We start from the raw sequence: 25,074 nt of genomic DNA on the forward strand, positions 1-25,074 counted from the left end.
TCAACTTATACCCTGTAGTTAAACCTAAACCTTTAGTTTTGTGTCACATTTTATTATTTTTCATGTACATTATCTTTGAAGCAAGAATTATTAGATAAAGAAACTCATTTAACTTGCTTTTTATTGGGATACATGTATTAAAATGCTTGAGCAACAACTTGATGGAGTAGACGAAATTAGGAAAACATGAAGCAGAGTTATAGGAAGCAAATGAGACTTACACTTCATGGGCCACTCCCAAGGCTTCAGGAGAGGCCCTAATGTTATAAATTTTGAAAAAGTAAGATGCCTTGTTACCTTTCTCTTAAAGAGGGTCTCTCAAATTATATAAGCTTCAAGCCTCACAAAGCTTGGATTTGTCTGGAAATAGCCATGTGGCTTTTAACGTAGGAAAGTGTAGACAGTCTTGCCATTATTAATTTTATACCAATTTAATCTCCAGGGAAAAGGGCACTCTGGTTTTTAAAACCAAGCCAAATAAAAAGGAAACAGAGAGAGTAACTGGATGAGCTGGCACATATTCCACTTATTTATGAATCTCAGTAAAATGAAGGACTTAACACTGAAACTCTTTAATTTCTGGCAACATATCTTAGCTAAAATAAGGAAAGTACAGATTATAATTAGCAAAGTAATAAATTATTTTCTGCTAAACCTCCAGACCGGTATGACAGTGTTTAGGGGATTTTATTTTATTTTGTCTTATTATTTTTTTTAACCCAAGAGATGTTGTCCTTAATAAGAGACCAGTAGTGACTATTCACAAAGAAAATTGTACTTCATTTACAAATCTTAAATTTCTCACCAAAGAGCCAAGCTTAGCCTTTCCTATAACTAGCCATAGCCTATTCAGGAGTTAAACTAAAATTTACCCTTTAGGAAGGAAAAAAAATAACCTTTCCGATTGACCTTTTGTGTTGCAAACACTTACTAAGGTTGACTTTTAGGTTAGGGAGATTTATCTGCATGTAGCTCCATATGCAACTATTATTTAGAATTAATAGTGCCCCTTTAATGAGCATCTTGTCTACCAGGTCTTAATATCCTTGAGGGCAGAATGTCACTTTGTTCATCTTATGCACTTTGACACGTGACACAAAGCAAGAGATGTACAAATGCTTGCAGAAAGAATGAATGCTAGATGCTATTAAGAAGTTACCATAGGAGGGCACCTGGGTGGCTCAGTCAGTTAAGCATCAGACTTCAGCTCAGTCGTGATCTCACAGTTTGTGGGTTCGAGCCCCGCATCAGGCTCTGCGCTGACCGCTCAGAGCCTAGAGCCTGCTTCGGATTCTGTGTTTCCCTTGCTCCCTGCCCCTCCCCCACTTGTGCGTGCCACACATGCTCTCTCTCTCAAAGCATAAATAAAAACATTTAAAAAAAATAAAAATGAAAAAAGGTCTTAGGAACCTTCTGGCATGATTCTAAGTCTACTATTTCTGTGTACTATATCATGAAGATTGGTTTCAGCAGACACACTTGCACAATAAATTTCCTGTGAGTACAAGGTCTGTGTCTGACACTCTTGAGAGGAACTAGAAATGCTTGTGGGGTAGCCTGAGCACCTGGGGTTAGGTGAGAAGCTGTCCTGAAGTTGAGCTCTGCTTGTGAAGCCCTCCCAGCCCACACATCCTGTGGCCTTCTTTATCTCCCAACCGAGTCCTGGAGCCAAGTTTGAAATAATGGCACCTGTGATCAGGTGCACAGCCATACTGCCTGTATCTGGGTCAGGAGGAAAGAGAAGTCAGCCAATACATCCTCATCCTCCTCCCCTCAAAGGAAGGTTGGGGGTTATTGGCTGTGCTACAAACACTCAGCATTTCCTGTTTCAGAAATACGGGTGAAGCAACCACCTTCCCTGGACTATCTGTAATAGCCTCCCCTCCTTCCAGCGATTGAGAAACTAGACCTACCTTCGATTTCTCCTGTGAATTATTAAAGCCTTGGATTTCCCTTCATTAGCATTCTTCATGCAAAGCCCTTATCCTGCTCCAGGATCTTTATCCAGTCTTAATAATACAGTTAAGAAATATATCAACCCTTGTATCACTTAGGATGCTCAATTGCAGATAATAGAGCGCACCTAACTCAAAATGGCTTAAAGGATAGAGATTTTATTATGTACCATAACAAGAACTCTAGAGCCAGGGCAGGTGTAAGATTGGTTAATTCAATTGCTCAGCAATATATTTGAAGACTCAAGCTCTTATATTTTTGTCCTGCTTTCTCCTCCATCTATTCTCCATAGGCTAATGCCACTCATGGTCCTAAAGTGGCGGTCACATTCATCATGTGCAGGCATGACACTGGTCTGCAGGGAAGAAGAGCTATTTTTTTCTGTAAACCTTCTTTTCAGAGAAAGACCTTTGACTGATTCTTTCAGCAGACTCCCTTACATCTCATTGGCCAGACTTGCACCAGATAAGTCAGGCAAAGTGCAATCTGTTTAGAGGGTCAGAGAGACATAAATCAATGGGGTAATATCAGCAACAGAGATATGTGTGGGTATATACCTAAAACAGTTACTGGTGAGGGGAATGGGACACCAGGATCAGACCAATCATATTTGACTACTGAGCCAAAAGTGGCTTTCTTTGAGGCACATGGAGGATGGATATCTGAACAAAATCAGTGTTATTAGCAAAGAAAAAGTACATGTGTGTGTTGGTGGGAGGTTGTCTGGTTGTTTGGATAAAGGAAATGGTTTGGGTAGACAACCACCAGAGTTTTCCAGAACACTCTGCCTTCATTTGTTTCCATTTCTTTTAAGTCTAATAAAATCCTGGGAATGATTCCCTTTCCTTGGCATTGTCTAGATCCCTCTTCTAACGGATTCAGTTCCTGCTTTCTTTCCAATGTTCAGGAAATTTAAAAATTTCTTGCTTTCTTTTCTTAAAAGCATTGATAGCAGAGCACCAAGAAATCATAAAGTGAAATTGGATTGCTTTTATGCCTAAACCTGTCTATAACTACTATTTACCTACTATCTAGCTCTAAGTTGTTTCTGCATAGGGTTTACAAGAGTTCTGTTGGCCACATGGTGAAGTCATCAAGGTTTATTGCTGAATGTGTATGAGAGTACCAATTATCTACAATCTTGTGTACGTTTTGAAGAATAATTCCTTATTTGGGCTAATTGGAAATGTGGAGACAGAGATGTGCCGTTGGGTTTCTTGAGTTTCCAGAGTTCTTGATAGGTTATTGACATAACTATGTATTCATTCTTTCCAGAGCTTTGGAGGTAGTGGACGGAGGCCATGTGGCTCCAGAGTGCCAGAGAGTTGCATTGCACCGTGGAGAATCCCAGTTCCTTCACATCACCAGTGAGGTGCCTGGTCCTTTACCTATGGAACCTGGAATGTTTAAAAAGGTAATGCTTCATTTCCAATATTTGGCTCCCACCAACAAACACTTCCATGAGTTAAAACATGGTAAAATAGGGGTGCCTGGGTGGCTCAGTTGGTTAAGCATCCAACTCTTGACTTTGGTTCAGATCATGAACTCACAGTTCATGAGACAGCCCTGCATCGGGCTTTGTGCTGAGAGCGTGGAGCCTACTTGGGACTCTCTCTCTCTCTTTCTTTTTCTCTCTGCCCCTCCCCTGTTCTCTGTCTCTCAGAATAAATAAACATTTTAAAAAATGGTGAAATAGCCCCTGTCTGACTGAAAACCACATACTTAAAAGGAATATGAATTATAGAAAGGGCATTACATATCAAAGCACCATGATAATAAATAATGAGTCTCAAGGGATGAGCGTGAATCTTTGCTCTGTGCTAGCTTCAGATGTCCTTCCTCATTGCCATAGGTGCCTTTCGCCTGCTTTTTTTCTTTTTACACAGATTGATTTAACTCAAAGGTATACAAAGAAGTAGAACATCAATATTTGGAATTCCCATAAAAAGCATTTATTCTATTTCCTACTGCAACAATATTAGAGTTGTTATCATTAAATCAGCAATCACTTCTTAATATCTAAATGTTTGCACAGAAAGTTCTGACTCAATTGTATTGCCTTAGAAAAACAGCTTTCCCCAAAGTGGGAGACAGAGAAGCATATGCATGTTAAACACATTCATTCACTCATAAAATGATATTACTCACGCACCTGTCTGCAGTAGGAAAGTTCAATAATGTCTTTACTCATAGTGTGAGAGCTGGTTTAGCTGCCATGCTTTGAAGGTTGGAAAGTACACTTCTTGTTACAACCTACTACTATGAGATCAGTGAGGGTTGCCATATTGTGTCATGAAAGAAACCCTCCCCCCACCAAAAAGAAATTTGCTTTAGTAATGCTATGTCCTAAAAATTAATAATTAGTGCAAGATGAAAAGTCTTAGAGATTGGGTGTACAACAATAAGAATATACATAACGCTACTGAACTGTGTACTTAAAATGATTAAGACAGTAAATGTTATCTTATGTGTATTTTACCACAGTTTGGAATAAAAAATTTAGGGGTGCCTGGGTGGCTCTGTTGGTTGAGTGTCCAACTCTTGGCTTCAGCTCAGGTCAGGATCTCACTGTTTGTGGGTTCAAGCCCTGTGTCGGCCTCCATGCTGACCATGTGGGCCTGCTTGGGATTCTCTCTCTCTCTGTCTCTCTCTGCTCCTCCCTCGTGTGCTCTCTATCTCCCTCTCAAAATAAATAAATAAACTTAAAAAATGTATTTAGAATGCAATTTTTTAATTACTTAGTAATAGAAAGCACTAAAAAAAGTGGGGGGGGGGGACATAAGATTGTTAGTTCTGAGGCGCCTGGGTGGCTCAGTCAGTTGAGCATCCGACTTCAGCTCAGGTCATGATCTCACAGTTCATGAGTTCGAGCCCTGCATCGGGCTCTGTGCTGACAGCTCAGAGCCTGGAGCCTGCTTCAGATTCTGTGTCTTCTCTTTCTCTGCCCCTTCCCTGCTCATGCTCTGTCTCTCTCTGTCTCTCAAAAATGAATAAACGTTAAAAAAAAAAAGATTTTTCTTATTTTGTATTTTATTAGAACATGATAAAAATAGGGAAATTCAGTAGGGAAGGTTTCTAACTCACAACAGCGTAATATCAATCAGAGTACCAGAAATACAAAATTAACTTTGATAAAATGTTAAAATAAAAAATCAAATTTAAATGAAAAATTAAAAAACCTAGTTCACATAATTTATACTTATATTCAAATTGGTTTTACATTTAGTTTTTCTTTATGAAAAATAGTGTATAACTGTAAACAAAACCTGATAAATCTAGTCACTAGGTCCTAACTAGAGGACTAGAGCTAGCTAGAGTTTCAAGTTGTTTCCTACATTTGTCCTTTAATAACTTAAAATAAAAGTGGGGCGCCTGGGTGGCTCAGTTGGTTGAGCATCTGACTTCGGCTCAGGGCGTGATCTCATGGTTTGTGAGTTCGAGCCCCACGTCGGGCTCTGTGCTGACAGCTTGGAACCTGGAGCCTGCTTTGGATTCTGTGTCTCCTCCTCTCTCTGCCCCTCCCCAGCTCATGCTCTGTCTCTCTGTCTCTCAATAATAAATAAATGTTAAAACAAATTTTTTTTAATAAAATAGGTTTACTCAAGTCCAGGAAACAATTGGTGGCAGCATTCAGAGCTGGGGCACAAAACAAATCCTCCAAGAGGAATGGCCAAGGAGGGTATGTGGGGAGTGCCCTTCTCCCTTGGTTTGCAGCCCAACAGCAGTCCTGTCTGCTTCCCAGCACTGATATGCCATCTGGACATGGTTTCTCAAGCCTTGCTTGCTCTCCCAGGCTGCAGTCAAGGAGCTCTGGGTACTGGGCAGCCCTCACAGAGAGGCCCCAAGGCCAACCCAAGAGAGTTCAGTACTGCGACGGCAGGCAGGGGGTAGGAGACCCATCGGCAGGGAGGCTTGCAGCCAGAAACAGGTGAACTGGGAACCCAGTGTAGGAGGGAGCCAGAACAGATAGAAGAAGGGCAAGAAGCTGGAGAAGGAAGCAAGCAGCAGCAGACTGTCATTCTGGCTACACTGTCTCCTAGCATCACCCGGGATGGAGTCAGCCAGGCACCACCTGTACTCTCTACTTGTACCTCACCTTCCCCCTCAGAGATGGCCAAATACCCATAGTAGGAAGGACTGGCTCTGAGGTCTGCTTCTGGGTCTTTCTATTGTCTCTGTCTCTCTGCCCCTTTCCTTTCTTCTTCCCATCCACCATCCCTTTTTTCTTATTCTTTGCTCTTTCTGAGCTCTGGCTATCTTGATCTTTCTCATCTGCGTATTCTACCAGCCCTGGAGAAAGAGAAAAGCAGTGGAGCAGACTTTATTTTTCCTGCTAATGTGTTCTCAACTTTGTCTCTTGAGATCCTGGCTGAAAGGAGTAAGTGGACCATTCTCAAAAGGGCAAGACATCTCCCCACAGTGGCCTGGCCAGTATCATTGGGAAACAGAAGTTAACTCAACTTAGTTTCTGGGTGGTTTATACCTACTGTGAGTGCCTGTGTGCTAGGGCACTTCCCATGCTTTCCAAAGTACCCTTCTCTTAGTCTGCTCTGCAGTGAGCCTTGTCACTTCCTTCGAGGATCAGCAGATTTACTAGGCTGGTGCATCAGGACCACCCTTGGCATCTTTCCCAAGCAGAAAGCCATAAATTCTTCTTAAGATTCCTGGGTTGATCCAACCCTCTTGGTTATACCTATTTATTCAGATGAGTGTTTACATTTTTATTTGCATTAAAGTTAAGCAATTTCCCTTTCCCCACTCAACCAGAATTTATTCATTCTCTATATTTGTTCTGTACATTTTGTTATTGTATTTATTTATTTAAAATGCTATTAAAATTCCTAAGACATTCCTTAAAGCTGACAATGCTATATTGAATCCTTCAATTAAAATCCTTCATTTACTGTACCTGCTTATGTAAACAGAAATACGGATTTATAATTACAAGGATGGTATTGCCTCTCAAATGCATATATACATTAAGTAGGGGAAAAAGCGCAACAAAAATCAAGATAGAATATTACTAGAATTTAAATCTGAGATGAGAATAATCACCAGGGATTTTATATTTATTTGTACAAAACTATCTTTCCTTTAAATGGCTGCGTAAAATCTTTAGTCCATTTTAAACCAGAAGATATGTCTATGTAAAATGTTTATATTTCTAGCAGACCATTTTTTCATATTAGAGAAAAGCATAAGGAAGTGGCATCACTAAATGAAAACATATATTATATATATATATATATATATATATATATATATATATATATGACAATCGTGTTGAATAATTCATTCTTTGCATGTAAGGATATTAACAGTATAGATTATTGTGTTCTATTAATGTACTTATATTTATCATGTTATATTTTCTGCTTACTTCATTTTGTAAGTCAAAATGTCTTAATTCCACTACATGGAGGTATTTCTAGGACATGAAGGAACACCCTTTATTAATGAAAACATTTCTTTAAAAAAGAATATAACAAGAAGACTGAGCAATGTATTGTTTCATTAAAATCAGCCTCATCAGGGGCGCCTGGGTGGCGCAGTCGGTTAAGCGTCCGACTTCAGCCAGGTCACGATCTCGCGGTCCGTGAGTTCGAGCCCCGCGTCGGGCTCTGGGCTGATGGCTCAGAGCCTGGAGCCTGTTTCCGATTCTGTGTCTCCCTCTCTCTCTGCCCCTCCCCCGTTCATGCTCTGTCTCTCTCTGTCCCAAAAATAAAATAAACGTTGAAAAAAAAAAATTAAAAAAAAAAAAATCAGCCTCATCAGGGGCACCTGGGTGGCTCAGTCGGTTGAGCATCCGAATCTTGATTTCAGCTCAGGTCATGATCTCACGGCTCATAGGGTCAAGGCCCACGAAGGGCTCTGTACTGACAGTACACAGAGCCTGCTTCTGATTCTCTCTCTCCCTCTCTCTGCCCCCCACCCCCGGCTCATGCTTACTCTCTCTCTCAAAATAAATGAATAAACTTTAAAAAAATTTTAAATCAGCATCTTCAAAGAAGGCAATTACCTTAATGAGAATTTCTATGATTTCTAGTATAAAAATTATTTGTCTTCAATTATAGTCACTTATTTTGATCTAGAAGATTGTATGTGACTATAGTGATTATGAATAAAATTTTAATCATTCTAGAGCCTAGTTCAAACAAGAAAAATGGAATAAACAGGTATAGCAATTATTTGATTAATTCAAGCAAAAAACTCTTTTGCTTTAACCATTTGGATTCTTTCATTCTTGATGACCTGGATAAAGCCGCTGTGCATACCATACTGTCCGTAAGTATGTGTACACGTATATTTTTTAAAAGAAAATGGGGCGCCTGGGTGGCGCAGTCGGTTAAGTGTCCGACTTCAGCCAGGTCACGATCTCGCGGTCCGTGAGTTCGAGCCCCGCATCAGGCTGATGGCTCAGAGCCTGGAGCCTGTTTCCGATTCTGTGTCTCCCTCTCTCTGCCCCTCCTCCGTTCATGCTCTGTCTCTCTCTGTCCCAAAAATAAATAAACGTTGAAAAAAAAATTTAAAAATAAAAGAAAAAATAAGCCCCTGCCCCCTTCCAAAATAAAAGGTAACTATGATCTATAGAGGAGAAAAAATTTTGCCACATCAGTGTTGTGCCTTCAGAAGTCACATGTACAGATTTTGCTTCTTGTCAGTGTTTCTCTGCCCCACCATTCAGGAAATATCTGTGACTCTCTAATCTCACTCTTGAGATTGGGATGCTCTCAAGTCATTAAAACAGACAGGTGTCTGCTCTAGTCTCGACTATCTCAGAAATGGTTCTACCATAATCACTTTTGACAGCTTTTTTATTGCCTAATTCATCTTCTAATTAAAGGTGGAACAGGGGCGCCTGGGTGGCTCAGTTGGTTGAGCATCCGACTGCGGCTCAGGTCATGATCTCTCAGTCTGTGAGTTTGAGCCCCGTGTCGGGCTCTGTGCTGACAACTCAGAGCCTGGAGCCTGCTTCAGATTCTGTCTCCCTCTCTCTCTTTCCCTCCCCTGCTCATGCTCTCTCTCTCTCTCTCTGTCAAAAATAAATAAACATTAAAAAAAATTAAAAAAAAAATAAATGTGGAACATTTTCCAGTTTCCAGCCTGGTTATTCTAGTTTAGTCAAGAAGTATAGCAGTCCAGTTCAACAAGCATTTATGGAGGTAGCAAAGAAGAAAAAAACATTTTCTAACACTTTCATTTTCCATGGTGGTTGCGCACTTAGAGAGGTGATGCCCCATTTCTCTGCCCACCCCATTATTTCTCCTTTCTCTCTCTCTCCAGCTGCTCCACATGGGTCCACTAATTTTTCTCTGAATGCTCAATCCTAGCCTTACCTCATTTCTTAGACTAGACAAGGTTCAAAATATGAAGTACTTAAGAGGCTTCAGACTTATTCACTCCACCCCCACCATGCTCCATCCCAGGGAACATCATATTGTATCTTGTCCACTGTTGGGTTGGCCTAGGACACATTACATGAACATTGATCACTGGGCTCCCTCATTTTGTCTCAAGATGCCCAGGCTGCTAATCTCACCAAGGACAGTTCTAAAATCATTGTACAAAAAGTAGGACTTTCCAAATCCTGAAGTCTAACCTCCAACCCTCACCCTGAGACTGAGGTATTTACTAAGGTTAGACCTTCCCAATAGTGACTTTCTTAATAGACTTGTGAGTATCATTCATCCATTCCAATGCTACATTTCACCTTCCGATTGGCACTGCACCTCCAATCGCCTGTGCCATCTGGTGTTGTGATTAGAGACTGCTGAGCCCTTGGATCTTCCTTGTCCCAAATGTCTGCTTTCATCACCAGCCAGATCTCACCACTATTCCACCCCACCTCACCCAGGACCTGCCCTATCCACACAGGTAGGTCTACTACCCAACTTCAATCTCTCACCTTTCTCAGACCATCTGCATGGCAGGAGTCCCTCTGTGTTCTATCAGTACTGATCTAAAAGTCTAGATATACTGTTAGAAAAAAAAATAAAGATAGAGAACAATGTGTGTAGCATGTTACAATTTTGTGCAAAAGGTAGAGGATTGGAATAAGTGTATTCGCTTGTAGATGCATTAGGAAACTATGGAAGGGTACATGGAAAACCAATAATTACCTGTGATGGGGTAGAGGACAATGAGCAGATAGGAGACACGGGCAGGAGAGAGACTTTTTGCTGTATACTTTTTTATATTTTGAATTTGAATGTGAAGATACTGCATATTCAGGAAACTTTCGAAGATGGAGGAATGAATAAATATGATTTAAGTTACAGTGTGATTAAAGTTCAGTTGAAATGGTTGAGGTATGCATGTGTACTTTTTTATGATTCTTCGATTTGCTGTAATCTGTACCAGTCCTGACGTTATCTGAGGGGGCCGCTACTATTCCCAAGCGTGCATAGTGGGCCACTCTACTGCCTTTGCAAACATTCCTCCCCACGCCTGCAAAGTCTGTCCATGTTTTGTCTACTCATCCTTTAAGATCCTGCTCAAACAGCTCTTCCTTTGTGATGTCTGCCCCAGAAAAGTTGCTTATTTTCCTCTTTGCGCTGCCATTTACCTTGGCCGTACTCCAAACTCAGCACTTACCATATTGATTTACAAGTCTCCTTCCTTACTGAACTAGGAGGCCCCAGGGTCAGACTGCATTCATGTGGCTGGAACATAAGCTATACATTTTGCATGAATGAAATGCTGTATACTTACAGTAAAAAAAAGAAAAGAAAAATAAATAGAAAACAATGTTGTTGCAGATGTGCAGTGTTTCAGCTCTACTACAAATTTCATTTTTATTTGGGCTTTTAAAAGTAGAGCAGGAAAGCTCACCAAATATATGTATGCATATATACATAAATAAGCCATATGTGGGCAGCAGAAAGAGAATTGGCTGTTTCCACAGCACGCCTCCACCTTCTCTACGTTTGTGCTGTGGAATTACAGAGATCAAGATAGAGCTTGGTGGCATAGGGAGCACTTCTTTGTCTCTGAAAAAGCCTGGAATTATTGGGTGCAGCCAGAGCTGCCTTTGCTAAATAGGTTTCACAGCTGGGGCATTCTATAGCTTGGAGGATGTTGTTTTAATCCTAAGTACAGCATTATAAACAACAGGATATGATATACTCGTTTCCCCACCAAAGCTAAATATCTGGATCTATAGGAAAAAGATCGATTTCCTATGTGCAGCCAGCCTTGGAAAAATCCAGTCTATCTGTATCAATCTGTGGTACCACACATTTGAAGGTCCTGTGGTCACTAGGATGTAGCAGGAAATGTGAGTGGCTTGTTTTTCTTTCCACTCTAAGTATATGTGTTGTCTTCCTTTGAGGTAATGACTGTGGGTGCTGTTATTTACATATGTATAAATAAACATATAAATATATATTAGCCGGTCCATTTCCTGTATTAATCCAAATTAGAAGGTTTTGACTGTGGCAGGGTTTTCAGGGTTTTTTTTTAAAGCGTGATAATGCCTTTATTATTTTTCTTCTACATATTATATTTGCTTGTCGCAAAAATTTCCAACTCTGAAACATACAAAATAAAGACTTAAATTCTCGCATCACCTTTGAAGATAACTAGTTTGGTGTGTATCTCTTCATAATTTTTTCTTATGCATTTATATAAACAGAGATAGTCCATTTGTACTCTTCCTACCAAAAGGGATCATATGCTGCATACGGTTCTCTGACTTTTTTTTTTGTTTATCAATCTTTATGATCATCTTCCCAAGTCACTATCTATAAATATGCCTCTTCTGAATCGCTACAGAGTATTTCATATATATAATAGAATGAATGGGTATACTGTTCTATAGTTTACCAATCTCTATTTATGGACATTTAAGTTATTTACACTTTTTTTTAAAAGTAAACTCTACTCCCAATGTGGGGCTCAAACTCATGACCCTGAGATCAAGAGTTGCATGCTAGGGGTGCCTGGGTGGCTCAGTCGGTTAAGTGTCTGACTTTGGCTCAGGTCATGATCTCACGGTTCAGTCCGTGAGTTCAAGCCCCCTGTTAGGCTCTCTGTTGTCAGCACAGAGCCTGCTCCAAATCCTGGTTCCTCTTCTCTCTCTCTGTCCCTCCCCCGCTCGTGCTCGCTCGCGCTCTCTCTCTCTCTCTTTCTCTCTCTCTCTGTCAAAAATCAATAAACATTAAAAGAAAAAAAGAGTTGCATGCTTTACCAACTAAGCCAGCCAGGTACCCCTATTTCCACTTTTTTTCCTCAATCAACAATGCTGTCTCAATGGGGGGGGGGGGGGGTTGACAGTATTTCTGTGGGACAAATTCCCTAGAAACAGAATTACTGATTCGAAAACACACTTATCTTTAAATGTTATAGATACTGTAACATATAACTATGACTTGATAGAAGATTTTATCAACCCAAGCTCCCAACCAAAGTGAATGAATGTGCCTATTTTTCTACCACCCTGTAAATGTTATATACAGTCGATCTTTTTCTCTCGCCAGTCTGTTGGAATCGTTGTTTAGATTTGCAGTCCTTAAGTTACATTACGTTAAGTTAAGCTCTCGTTTGTTGTTGTTTTTTGGCCACTTATATTCTTTCAGTGAATTGCCTTTTCCTGTTCTTTGCTCATTTTTGTATTGGATTGTTTATCTTGCTGAAGATATCGTGATAAATTAATTATCATTGGTATCATAATTGATAAAAACCGTGTTCTTGTATGAGACATTTTCATCTTTTTGGGTGCTTCTTCTTCTGTTTAAATAACTTTGTTCTGTTATCCAACTAGGGTTTAAGTTTGTTGTATTTGTGGGGATGTAAATGGCGGGGGTTTTGCGTGGGAGGAGCTATTAAGTAGTGAAAACCCTGAATGCTTCTCTGCCCTTACTGGAGAGCGGATATCAAGAGGGGGACTCCTGAATTGTTTTCTGGTCCTGCATGCAATGGAATTAAATGAAGGTCTCAGAAGAGTAATTGAAACGCTCTTTCCTCTCATTCATTCCTGTTCTGCTCCTGCATATCTTTCAGTCCCTTTCTTCAAATAAGTTTCTTGCACTTGCTATTAAAAATATTTACAACAGGGGCGCCTGGGTGGCGCAGTCGGTTAAGCGTCCGACTTCAGCCAGGTCACGATCTCACGGTCCGTGAGTTCGAGCCCTGCATCGGGCTCTGGGCTGATGGCTCGGAGCCTGGAGCCTGTTTCTGATTCTGTGTCTCCCTCTCTCTCTGCCCTTCCCCCATTCATGCTCTGTCTCTCTCTGTCCCAAAAAATAAATAAACGTTGAAAGAGTCTGTTTCTTGGTTTTCCTTCCTCTTAAAAAAAAAAAAAAAAAATATTTACAACAATCTTAGACTCAAAGCATCAAACATTTAAACTGAAAACATTTAAATTAAAGTCCTTTGGGATTCTGTTTTCAACTCTAGTCAAGACAGATCCATTTCCTTCCAGAATCCTGGAAGGATTCTGACCAACATGCCTGGCTTGCTATAAGGAATCACTAATGATTGGAAAGCCTGGGGCATATACAAAGCTCTCTATAAGTAATAATTACTGTTATTGTTCTCTGACATCCTTAAATTTCAAACTGAATTCCTACAGCTAATGCAGTACAAGGGGAAATTAAAGCTCTTGTGACATCATACCCATAATAAAGAGGAGTCGCTGACCAGTGATGCTCATTTGTTTTCGTGAGGACTTTGAGAGAGGATCATATCATCATTTTGGATGGAGAGGTGAAAAATCGGGGGGTTGTCACTTTGGAATTGATGAAGAGTTTTTCATATCATAGTAGGTCAGAAATCCCTCACTGGGGATCCCTTCTTTTGTTGAGAACAAAGGCCTCTGGTTGCACTCTGACAGCATTTGGGCCATAAGTTCTAGAGGTAGTTCTGGACTCCACTTCTCCACTCCACTTCTTATTCTCTCTTGAGAAAAATCTGAAGACTGGTCCCATCCAGAACCTCGATGGGGGCTCGAACCTGCTGTGGTTGTGGCTGTGGCAGGTGCAATGGGTGTGCTAATAATCGCAGCAGGAGCATTGAGTATCGGAATAGGTATCCTGACTCCCGGAATAGATGTGAAAATACCAGAAACAGGGACTATGACCGGGATCTTGAGGTAAGTCCTTGCTGAGGGAATCCTTCTGGGTCACTGACTTGTCCAATGTGTCTTTTATAATGTTTGAGAATGAGGTTTGTGATTGTGAATCAGTATCTATTACTATCATGCAGGGCTAATGCCGTTCTAGTTTCATATATTTGCAGGTATCCTGGGTGCTATTCATTAACATATTCACTTAGATACCTTTTATTTTTTCCTGGGTGTTAAATGGTGATCTTGCAATTGGTTAGAGCTTAACCAGCAAAGTAAATGCCTGTGAAGGTAGCTCCTGCTGGGGACTGTTCTCTGAGACTTAGTTGTCTCTTCTCTAGGCTTTTCAGAACTTCAATGATGGGAAGGAACCAAGCTACTTTATTCTCTCTCAAAAGCTGCTTTGCTTTGGGCTGGGCTTATTTGCAGTATGCCAAGTTCTTATTTGAATCAGATATTAATAAATCACATAAAGGTGCTTTAAGAAGTAGAATGATTAGCTTAAGATTCCAGATCACCAGCTCAGAATTGCCTTTTGTCTACCTGCTTTGACAGATGATGTTGCCATAAGATTGAGAGGTGAATCAAGGCCAACCTTGATGGTTACTTGTTATCCCCAGTCCCTGTTTGTAAAAGTCAGTGTGCTGTTTTAGTATTAAATCTGTTGTGTTACTTTGTAAAATGTGGGGTGGCCGTCCCTACCAACCTGTGCTCACCTTTGATGCTTATTTATCCCTCTCTTGTTCACCTATGATATATATTTGTTTTGTTTTCACATGATGGCTTTGAAGCTTTTGGAATGGAATGTGCAGAATGTATATGTCAGACGAGTTTTGTAGTGTGCTCTAAGAAAAGCATGCCCCACACACTTCTAATCTATTGTTTTTCTCCAGGGTACTGATTACACTAAAACCCATAATTTAATGAAATAGGTATTAGATTTAAATATATATGTGTGTGTGTTTGTGTGAGATATATATATATATCTCATATATATATATATATCTCATATATATATCTCATATATATATCATATATATATGTATATATGAGATTGATATATATATATCTCATATATGTATATCTCATATATATATCATATATATATGATATATATGAGATATACATGAGATATATATATATATCTCATGTATATCTCATATATATATATCATGAGATATATACATATATCTCATATATATCTCATATATATCATATATATATATGAGATATATATGAGATATATATGAGATATATGTATATATATATATGAGAGAGAGAGGGAGAGAGAGAGACAGGTACATAGATAGATATGTTTGTGTGTTACACACATATACTTTTGAAGAATATTTAAATGCTGAAGTGACAGTCCAAAGTAGAGTAAAACAGGGGCACCTGGGTGGCTCATTTGGTTAACTGTCTGACTTCAACTCAGGTCATGATCTCGTAGTTCGTGAGTTCGAGCCCCATGTCGGGCTCTGTGCTGAAAGCTCAGAGCCTGGAGCCTGCTTCATATTCTGTGTCTCCCTCTCTCTCTGCCCCTCCCCTGCTCACACACACACACACACACACTCTCTCTCTCTCTCTCTCAAAAATAAATAAAAATTTAAAAAATAATAATCAGGGGCGCCTGGGTGGCGCAGTCGGTTAAGCGTCCGACTTCAGCCAGGTCACGATCTCGCGGTCCGTGAGTTCAAGCCCCGCGTCGGGCTCTGGGCTGATGGCTCGGAGCCTGGAGCCTGTTTCCGATTCTGTGCCTCCCTCTCTCTCTGCCCCTCCCCCGTTCATGCTCTGTCTCTCTCTGTCCCAAAAATAAATAAACGTTGAAAAAAAAATTAAAAAAAAAATAATAATCAAAAGAAAGTAGAGTAAAACATTTGAAGTTGGCAGTTTGCTGACCACATCACTCAGATGGACCCTCATAGCTGTTTCTTATTTCAAGACTAGAGGGAAGGGACTAGTATATTAATTATTCTGTGTTTATTCCCATGTCTATTGATTTTACTGTTATTTCTTCTTTGAAAAGCTTTGGTTTCTCTCTGCTATTGCACCTGATGACTTTCTCTTTTGGAAGTCAAAAACCATGTATAGAAAGGTCAAAAATTCACTGTGCATAGATTTATGTCCTTTGCTAATTACTAATCAGTAATGATCAGCTACCAGGGAATATTTTTAATGACTTCTAACCAGCATCATGGAAGAACATAGGGAAAAACAAAGAGTTGTGAGTGGAGGACAAACAGATAATGCTACCTTATATGCTTAGAGTACTTAGGTACCATGTGATTCTGAGAGATCTCTGTGATTATGGCAAAAAAAAAAAAAAAAGGAATCTCTCCAAGGCAACTGGCATCATCATGTTGTATCATCGAACCTAATTGCCTGCTGACTTAGGATGAAGGTCTTAGAAACCTGAACATACAATTCACCATGATGGTCCAAATAAGAACCCTAAATAATGAGGACATTTTAACCATTTGATTTTGTTTTATTAGAATCTTAAAATGAAGAATGGCTAACTTAGAGAAGGAGGGAAATAGGGGCTGTTTTTGGCATTGATGCTAAAACTCATTTAAAGCATCCCCCTGTTCGTGGTGGTATCATTCAAACCAGCACAGGGGACTTTGCCCTGTGAGTTCTCTCATAACATTTGCCTAAAATGACTAGACAGAATATCAGAATACTTCTGAGAAGTATTAACTTCTATGAGTTTAGCAACTAAGTAAAGTTCTACCAAAAGATACATGTTAATTCAAAATATTGAATTTTTTCCTGGTATTTTATAAAATGATAAATGTTATATGTTATAACAATGATAAATGCCTTTAAAAAACCCCTCTTTGATTTTCTGTTTTATTTTATTTTTTTTAAATGTTTATTTTTGAGAGAAAAAGAGACAGACAGACAGACAGTGTGAGCGGGGGAGGGGCAGAGAGAGAAGGAGACACACACTCCAAAGCAAGCTCCGGGCTCTGAGCTGTCAGTACAGAGCCCAATGCAGGACTTGAACTCACAGACTGTGAGATCGTGACCTGAGCCAAACTTGGACACTTAACCAACTGAGCTACCCAGGTGCCCCTGATTTTTTATTTTAAAACTGTAATAGTCTGAACTGGCTATGGTAATCTATTAAGTATCTGTGAATGTAAAAAATTATGCCTGATCAACATCCATCCATCTCTAAAACTGATTAAATAGTATCTTATTTGTGAAGTTTCCCTGAATTCTCAGCTGATATTGTCTGACATCTCTCATGTCCTCATCGAATTTTGTAATATCCCAAGTAATTTTCAGAAACATATCTCTTCTTCACTAGCCCTCCTGGGCAGGGCATTCCCCTCTCATTTACACCTAATGCGGTGTCTGGCATATAAAAGACACTCAATACACAGAAATGCAATGACCAGGAAAGTGAATTAGACAGCCCTGAATGTAGCCAAAAGACCAGAGCTCTGACTCCAGCCCTTCTTTAGGCCAGCTGCATTAGCTTCGGTAGGTTGTTATGCTTCCTGGGCACCAGCTTTTATATTTGTAAATTAGGTGACGGGTGCTGGATTAGATAGTGCTCTGCACAACCCTGGGGATCCTCTGAGGTGCCTCAGGGGGTGCAACAGGGAGAAAGGATGTATGGAGAGGTAGATGGGAGATGAACTCAGGCTTGCAAGATTCATGCCATGTCCTCACTCAGGGAAGTTCCCTTATATCTGTTTTCTATATATGGCTGAATCTCTGTACAATTTCTTTTGAATCAAATGTTTTACCCCTGGAAAAATCATAACAATTTGACTAGATTACATATCATGTTCTTCCGCCTCTAGTATCTGTCATTTTATGTAACAATTTTATTAACTCATCTCATCATACTGCCTTTTATTTATTTTTTAAGTTTATTTATTTTGAGAGAGAAAGAGAGAGAGCATGCTCCCATGAGGGAGGGACAGAGAGAGAGGGAGAAAAAGAATCCCAATGTCCATGCTGTCAGCACAGAGCCCAGTGCAAAACTCTATGTGGGGCTCCATGTGGAGCTCAAACCAATGAACCGTGAGATCATGACCTGAGCAGAAACCAAGAGTCAAAAGCTTAACTGACTGAGTCACCCAAGTGCCCCTCATATTGCCTTTTAAAACAACTTTACACCACATTGACCTCATTAACTCCTTATTTATATGCCCCCCATACAGATCTTTTCTGCTCTGTATTTTACCTAGCCCAACTTGTCTGTTATATCTTGTAGTTACTTTTTAAAACAGAATAAGCTGCTTGTCGATACTGTTGTCTTCTGTAGTTTATAGAATCACTCTTTTTTTAAGTTTTTTTTTTATTTAAGTAATCTCTGTGCCCAACATGGGGCTCAAACTCATGACCCCAAATTCAAGAGTCACATGTTCTTCCAACTGAGCCAGCTAGGTCCCTTGTACTTAAAATTTTTTTTAATGATATTTGAGATAGCAAATATTTTCAAGTTTGTGAGTAAATATTCACTGACTGTTACCCCAAGTACTAAATGGAACAGCTATTTTCACAGCATAATTAGTAATGAAAGAATTAGTAGGTAGATTACAGGAGGAAACAAGCACTAGAAGGTCAAAGTATACAAAATCAAGAAAGAGATTCAATACCCATGTACTCAGTATTCATTCAGAGCTCACTAAATTCCCTAGTACTTCTGCAATTTTAATGTTAACATTCTGCCAGTGGCTTAAGCTTTGTTCCTTATGTTTGATACATGTGCTATTTACTTATTCATTTCATGCTTGTTAATGAGGTACCTTGGGAGTTTCTCCTTACAGTGAAAATGGAAGGGAATGAAAAAGGAATTGTTGGGAGTACCCAACTAACTCAGTCACAAACTGCCAACAACTTACCCTAAAACAAGCCTAAAAGGAATGACAAATTTTATTTAAGACAAAAAAATAAAATACAGTATGTCAGTTACATTTGCTATCAAGTTGTTCTATCTTACAATTAGGAAAGGCATCAGAATTAAGGTGGTAGTTGATCTCATAAGAAGATAAATCAAAATACCATGTGTTTGGTTAGAATGGTACAGAAAGGAACCTTAGGAAGTAGAACTTTATTCAGGAATAAATGTGGAGTGGGGCCCAATCTTTTTCTTTTCAAAGTTTATTTATTTATTTTGAGGAGGGGAGGGTGCAGAGAGAGAGAATCCCAAGTAGGCTCCACACTGTCATAGTGTGGAGTGACAGTGTGGAGCCCCATATGGGGCTTGAACTCACAAACTGTGAGATCATGACCTGAGCTAAAACCAAGAGTCAGACGCTTAACTGATGGAGCCACCCAGGTGCCCTGGGGCCAATCTTTAAATATAGACAGAGAAAGTGCTATAAGTTCTTGAGCAAAGAAGCATTCATGATGAATGAAATATTTCAGAGGTAGTGTCATTGATATTCCTGGTGCGATGGAAAGGTGGGGTTTAAGGATCACAGATGGAGACTAGAATCTCAGAAACTGCCCAAAATGCTGTTAAACCAGCATAGGCTTGTATTAAGATAGAGGCTGTTGAATGGGCTGAGGTCAAGAGATTTGATGACAGATAATATATAGGAGAAAAAGTAGATGGAACAAAAAGAATCTAAGGTTTTTAGTTTAGGAGGCTTTAAGAAATGATGTTTCTAGTAGAAAGTGAAATTCTTCAGAAAGGAAAACAGCTTGCAAGAAAAATGCATTGTTTCTTTTTAGAAAATGTTGACTTTGAAGTAGTAACTTGGAAACCAGTTAGAAAGTTTTAAAGTAACAGAAAAAACAGTATAGAGAAAATAGACCTGAGATAGTCTCAGAACAAATTAGAAACTTAAAACCTTTCACATTTTCTTTTAGTCTCTTTCTTTTCTTTCTTTCTTTCTTTCTTTCTTTCTTTCTTTCTTTCTTTCTTTCTTTCCTTATCCCTTCCTCCCTTCCCTCCTTCCTTCCGTCCTTCCTTCCTTCCTTCCTTTTGTATATTGATATCTAAACTCATTTGTCAGCAAAATCTGACCTAAACTCTTATGAGGCAATTCATTGTCTTTAATTATCCCACTTGCCGTGAATTGTCATACAGTTTTGCTGCACATATTAATGCATTATGGTATATATTTGCTTTTCCAAAATCTGAAGATTTTTACTTTTAAAACATTTCTAGCCCTGATAGGGGCTTTGTATAAGGGACTGTGGACCTGTAGTAAGTTTAGAGACAGAATGCCAGTGAGGGACTTTACAGAATCCTACATAACTGGGAGTCATCTGTAAGTGTTGAATAAACGATGAGAGATTTAATGAATGTTTAAACTTAAAAAGGGGGTGGGGAAGGTGGTAGAGCCTGTGTGGCTCAGTTGGTTAAGTGTCCAACTTCAGCTCAGGTCATGATCTCAGGGTTTGTGAGTTCAAGCGCCACATCAGGCTCTGTGCTGACAGCTCAAAGCCTGGAGCCTGCTTCAGATTCTGTGTCTCCCTCTTTCTCTGTCCCTCCCCTGCTCATGCTCTGTCTCTCTCTGTGTGTCTCTCTCTCTCTCTCCAAAATCAATAAACATCAAAAAAAAAAAAAACTTAAAAACAGAAACATAAAGTTTGCACAAAGAGAAAGTAAAGGAGGGAAATCAAGAAATAGGTAAGTTGAAGCAGATAAAGGATTTGGCAAAAAGAAAGATATGGTTGAATCCATACAGTTCTTGAAGGTTATGGGAGTAGAGCGGTGTGGGCACTGGGAACTGGAGAGGGAGGCTGATGTTTATTTACAAGTTGAAGGAGAGGCAGAGACCAGAAAGGGGAATGTTGCAGACTCACAAAAGGGTAGCAGCACAGAGGGCAGGACTGCCCATCAAGATGGGACAAACTAGGCAGTTTTAGAAGCAGAGAAGAGAACAAAGGAGAACAGATAATACTAAAAATGCTTCAGAATGAGGCGATCATTTCAGAGGGGCAAACTGGTTGACAAGCAGATTTTCAGACAAGTGGAGGGGAGAAGCTTTGGAAGGGAGCAGAGACACATCTTCCCAAACTAAGGAAGTATCCGAATGTGAAATTGACACAAGAAAAAACTCACACTGAGGAGTTTTACTTTTTTTTGTAGAGAACAAAATAGTTACTACCTCCAGAAATGGGTCTGGGGAAAAAGTGATGATTGAGAAGAGGGTGGTTTGGGAGTGTGGAGAAGAGTTTGGAGTAGCCACTGACAAAGTGTGACAGGAAATCAACAGGGAAATGATGACTGTCAAAAGGGCCAGGATGACTTAAACATCATAACTCTACAGTCCACATGTGCATAAAGAAGTGTTTGGCCATGGCTCTTTTGCTGTTCAATGCAGTCTGAAATTTCCTAATCCACAAAAAAAGAATATTTTGATTCTCCCGGCAGACTTATAGATGCACACAACATGATCCTTTGTCATTAGCTTTCCCAAATAACAAGCTAGTAGTAACTCTCGCAGGGCTAACATCATAACTGCAAGTCTCCTCACTGGTCCCCTGGATCTGTCTCCTGTACTCTAATACCTACAAATCTCTCCGTACAGAGCACCAGAGTCATCTAAAAGGCATGAATCAGATCCTACTATGTCTTTGCTTGCAAATCTCCAATGACTTCCCATCACACTTGGAAGAGAGCTCTCCAGTGGTCAAGCCGGCTTACAGGCCTTTTGTGAACCGTCTCCTGCCCCTGAGTAACTTAAATTCACCCCCTTGTTGTGCTCCAGCCACACTGGAGCAGCTACTTGGCTTGCAGGACTCTATCTTGCCTTGAGATTTTTTCTTTTAAGTTTATTTATGTATTTTGAGAGAGACAGAGCGCAAGCTGGGGAGGGGCAGAGAGAGGGAGAGACAATCGCAAGCAGGCTCTGTGCTGACAGCTCAGAGCCTGATGTGGGGCTTGAATCCATGAAGCCTTGAGATCATGACTTGAGCCAAAATCAAGAGTTGGACGTTTTACCAACTGAGCAACCCAGGCGCCCCTTGCCTTGAGCTTTTGACTCTCCCTGCTTATTTGTCCTGGAACACACTTCCCCCTGTACTCACGGGATGGTTCCATCTTGTCCTTCATAACTTAGCTTAAATGTCATCTCTGAAGAAAAGACATTCAGTTATGATAACCTCATCCTACATGAATTATCTGCATAGTTCATATTACTATATTTTCCTGCTCCTCTCTTTGCTCATTTATTGTCTTTCTCCCTCACGATGTAAACAGAGATTTTTGTTTCTTGTTCACCACTGTATCCCTATTCCTAGCACAATGGCTGATATATACTAGGTGATCAATAAATGTTGAATGAATAGATAAATTTTTCTCTGTACCCTTTTCAACTTAATTTCCTTAGTTATTTTATTTCCCAATGTCTGCTTAATGCTTAGTAGGTATTCTGCAGCTCAATTTCCTTAATTTGATTTGATTTATTAATTTTAATTTGACACAGTAAGTACAGCACATTGTGTCTCTTTCCTACAATTTGTAACTGTTGGGATTAATATCCCTGTGATGTTTCCTAGGCAGCTGAGTCCAAAACATGTTTTGTTCCCTTGTTATACAGCCTTCTCATCCACTGCCCCAATTAATGGCATTAAAAGAAAAAAAAAATAACCCAATCTTTCTTTATAGCTATTTAATGTACAGAAAGTCAATACTTTTGGTCAGGAACCAGTTTGGTAGCAAACAGCTTTGGCAACTCTGCCTCACAGCCCCCAGAGTCTACCCATGCAGGGGCAGCAAGCCCTCGCTTGTGCTGACAGGGGAGGACACAGCCCCTCTGTGGAGCACTTAGGCTGCCAGGCTACTCCTGGACTTCTCCTCGGTGACAGGGAGCTTCAGTCTGTCCAGCAACAGCCCGGTAAACACAACTCTCTGTAACACACCCAGGGAAATTGAACTGATTGCTAGCCAGCCACAGGTAAGGAGTTAAATAAGAAATAGAAATAAAATAATTCTGCACTATTACAGAGATGAATCTAGGAGCAGAAAACCAAAAATCAAGGATATCGTCATAAAATGAAATAGGGTGGATCTACATAGACCACCTTTCTTAAAGTAATTGATGGCAGCTTTGCTGGGCTCTCACACAGTATAATTAACATGTGTCACTCCTAAAAGAACATATTACCTGCCTATACTATGAAGCCTCCTTCTATTTAGCACTGTGCAATCATTAATTAGCTCATGCACGAGTCCCTGAGTTGGTGTCATTATCTCTGCTTTGCAAACAAGGAAAAGCAAGGGTGTTGGTGCTTAGACTCCAAACAGTGTGTTGCTGGGCTCAATAAAGAACCTTGGGGGACAACTGGGTGGCTCAATTGGTTAAGCATCCAACTTCAGCTCAAGTCAGGATCTCGCAGTTTGCTGGTTCGAGCCCTGAGTTGGGCTCTGCGCTGACAGCTCAGAGCCTGGAGCCTTCTTTGGATTCTGTATCTCCCTCTCTCTATGCCCCTCCCCCACTCATGCTCTGTCTCTCTCTCAAAAATAAATAAAACATTTAAAAAATTTTTTTAAAAAAGGAATCTTGGAATTCCTCATTCTCAGACTGAACTTGGGTTTCTGCATGGTGGAATCAATATACTGTACTACTGAAGACAGCCAAATGGAAATGCCCCGGATACATGTTTTTCTTGCAGTATTTTGGTTCCATCATTGTGGTTTTTCACATGAAAGGACACTACTGTCTCCTGGCATGGTTGAAGGCTGGATGAGAGGGACTAGCAAGAAAGGGGGGGGGGGGGGTATGGCATGGTGACGTGGAAGGAAAATGCATCATGTGATTTCTGGTCTTTAGAGAGAAGTTACCTGAACCTTTCCTTCTTAAGGAAGTCTATGAAGTCTGAAAGATACATTGGTAGTCAGGGAGCAGGGCTAATCCTGCAACTTGGCCTCCCCTTCCTAAGTTTCTGGTAAATCCTATAAACAAAGAGCAGACAAATCTTGTCCTTAAAGGAAGTATCATCCTAACACCAGGAATGACAGAACGTCAGTGTGTGGGTCTTCTTTGCAGGCATTTTATAGGTACCTGCCTTGTCTGCTGATAGGTAATGCTAGCCTGGTTTCTTTCTTGTTGTTGTTTAATGTTTATTTGCTTATTCATTCTGAGAGAGAGAGAGAGAGAGAGAGCGCGCACAGGGGAGGGACAGAGAGACGGAGAGAGAGAATCCCAAGCAGACTCTGCACTATCAGCACGGAACTCAACTTGGGGTTCCATCCCATGAGCTGTGAGATCATGACCTGAGCTGAAATCAAGAGTTGGACACTTAACCAACTGAGCCACCCAGGTGGACCCTGGTTTCTGCTTTCATACTTCTACAGGATCATATCTATTTTAGTCTTCTGTAGAAATTATTCAAAGGAACCAAGAAGCTTTTGTGCACCAGATCAGTAAAGAATTAATTTCAGGAACATCACACCCAATAAGAGTCATCTTGGGGAAGTGCTTGGCACAATCTCTTGAATGCAAATTATTATCCCAAGAAGTCTACAGCACTAATAGCCAGGTGACGTGTGGGGTGTGTGGGGTGTCTCAGCAGGAAGTGAGGAGGCAGCCTCTGGGTGATTTCAGTTTTCCAAGCTTCTCCCCTTCCCAAAGCATGTTTTATCCCTAGAGTGCCCTGCTTATGCCAGACACTAAAAATAGAGAGTCCTGTTGATTTGCAGACATTAGGCAAAAAGGATAGAAATAAAAAATACATAATAGACAATAGAATAGATAAAAAGGAATTTTCACCCCCTGTCTCTGATCTTTGGTCAAATTTAGGGAGAGAAGTTTAATAGTAAGTGTCAAAACATTTTTTTTTTTAATTCAGTAAGCTTTGTGCCTAATGTGGGGCTAGAACTCACAACCCGAAGATCAAGAATCCCATGCTCTACTGACTGAGCCAGCCAGGCATCCCAAACATTTCTTTCAACAGATTGAGCTGACCAATAAAAAATTCACTGATTCAGGATATTTTAAAGCAAACATATTTACTCTGAACCTAGGCATATCGACATGGCTTAGCTTCTCTTTTGTAGGGGGAGAAAAATAGCATAGTACTCTATGAAAATTTTTGTGGATGTAAGCTGATACCTACTTTACATTTTTAATCAG

General features: G+C 40.1%; 1 protein-coding gene across 2 annotated transcripts in view; it reads left to right on the forward strand.

Annotated features, from left to right (window-relative positions):
• CRYBG1 (crystallin beta-gamma domain containing 1) overlaps positions 1–25,074 on the forward strand; it is a 186,400-nt gene that overhangs the window by 66,351 nt on the left and 94,975 nt on the right. The window contains exon 2 of one of the 2 annotated variants that reach the window (XM_086707515.1): positions 3,232–3,370. In XM_086707515.1, the coding sequence (XP_086563641.1) occupies positions 3,232–3,370 (139 nt within the window). Of the gene's footprint in view, positions 1–3,231; positions 3,371–13,781; positions 14,048–25,074 lie in introns of those variants that run through there. The other variant, XM_025925497.2, reaches the window with a different exon arrangement.

The sequence above is a fragment of the Puma concolor genome, chromosome B2 (genome assembly GCF_028749965.1).
Source record: "Puma concolor isolate L17-30 chromosome B2, mPumCon1.1.hap2, whole genome shotgun sequence".
NCBI classification, from domain to species: Eukaryota; Metazoa; Chordata; class Mammalia; order Carnivora; family Felidae; genus Puma; species Puma concolor.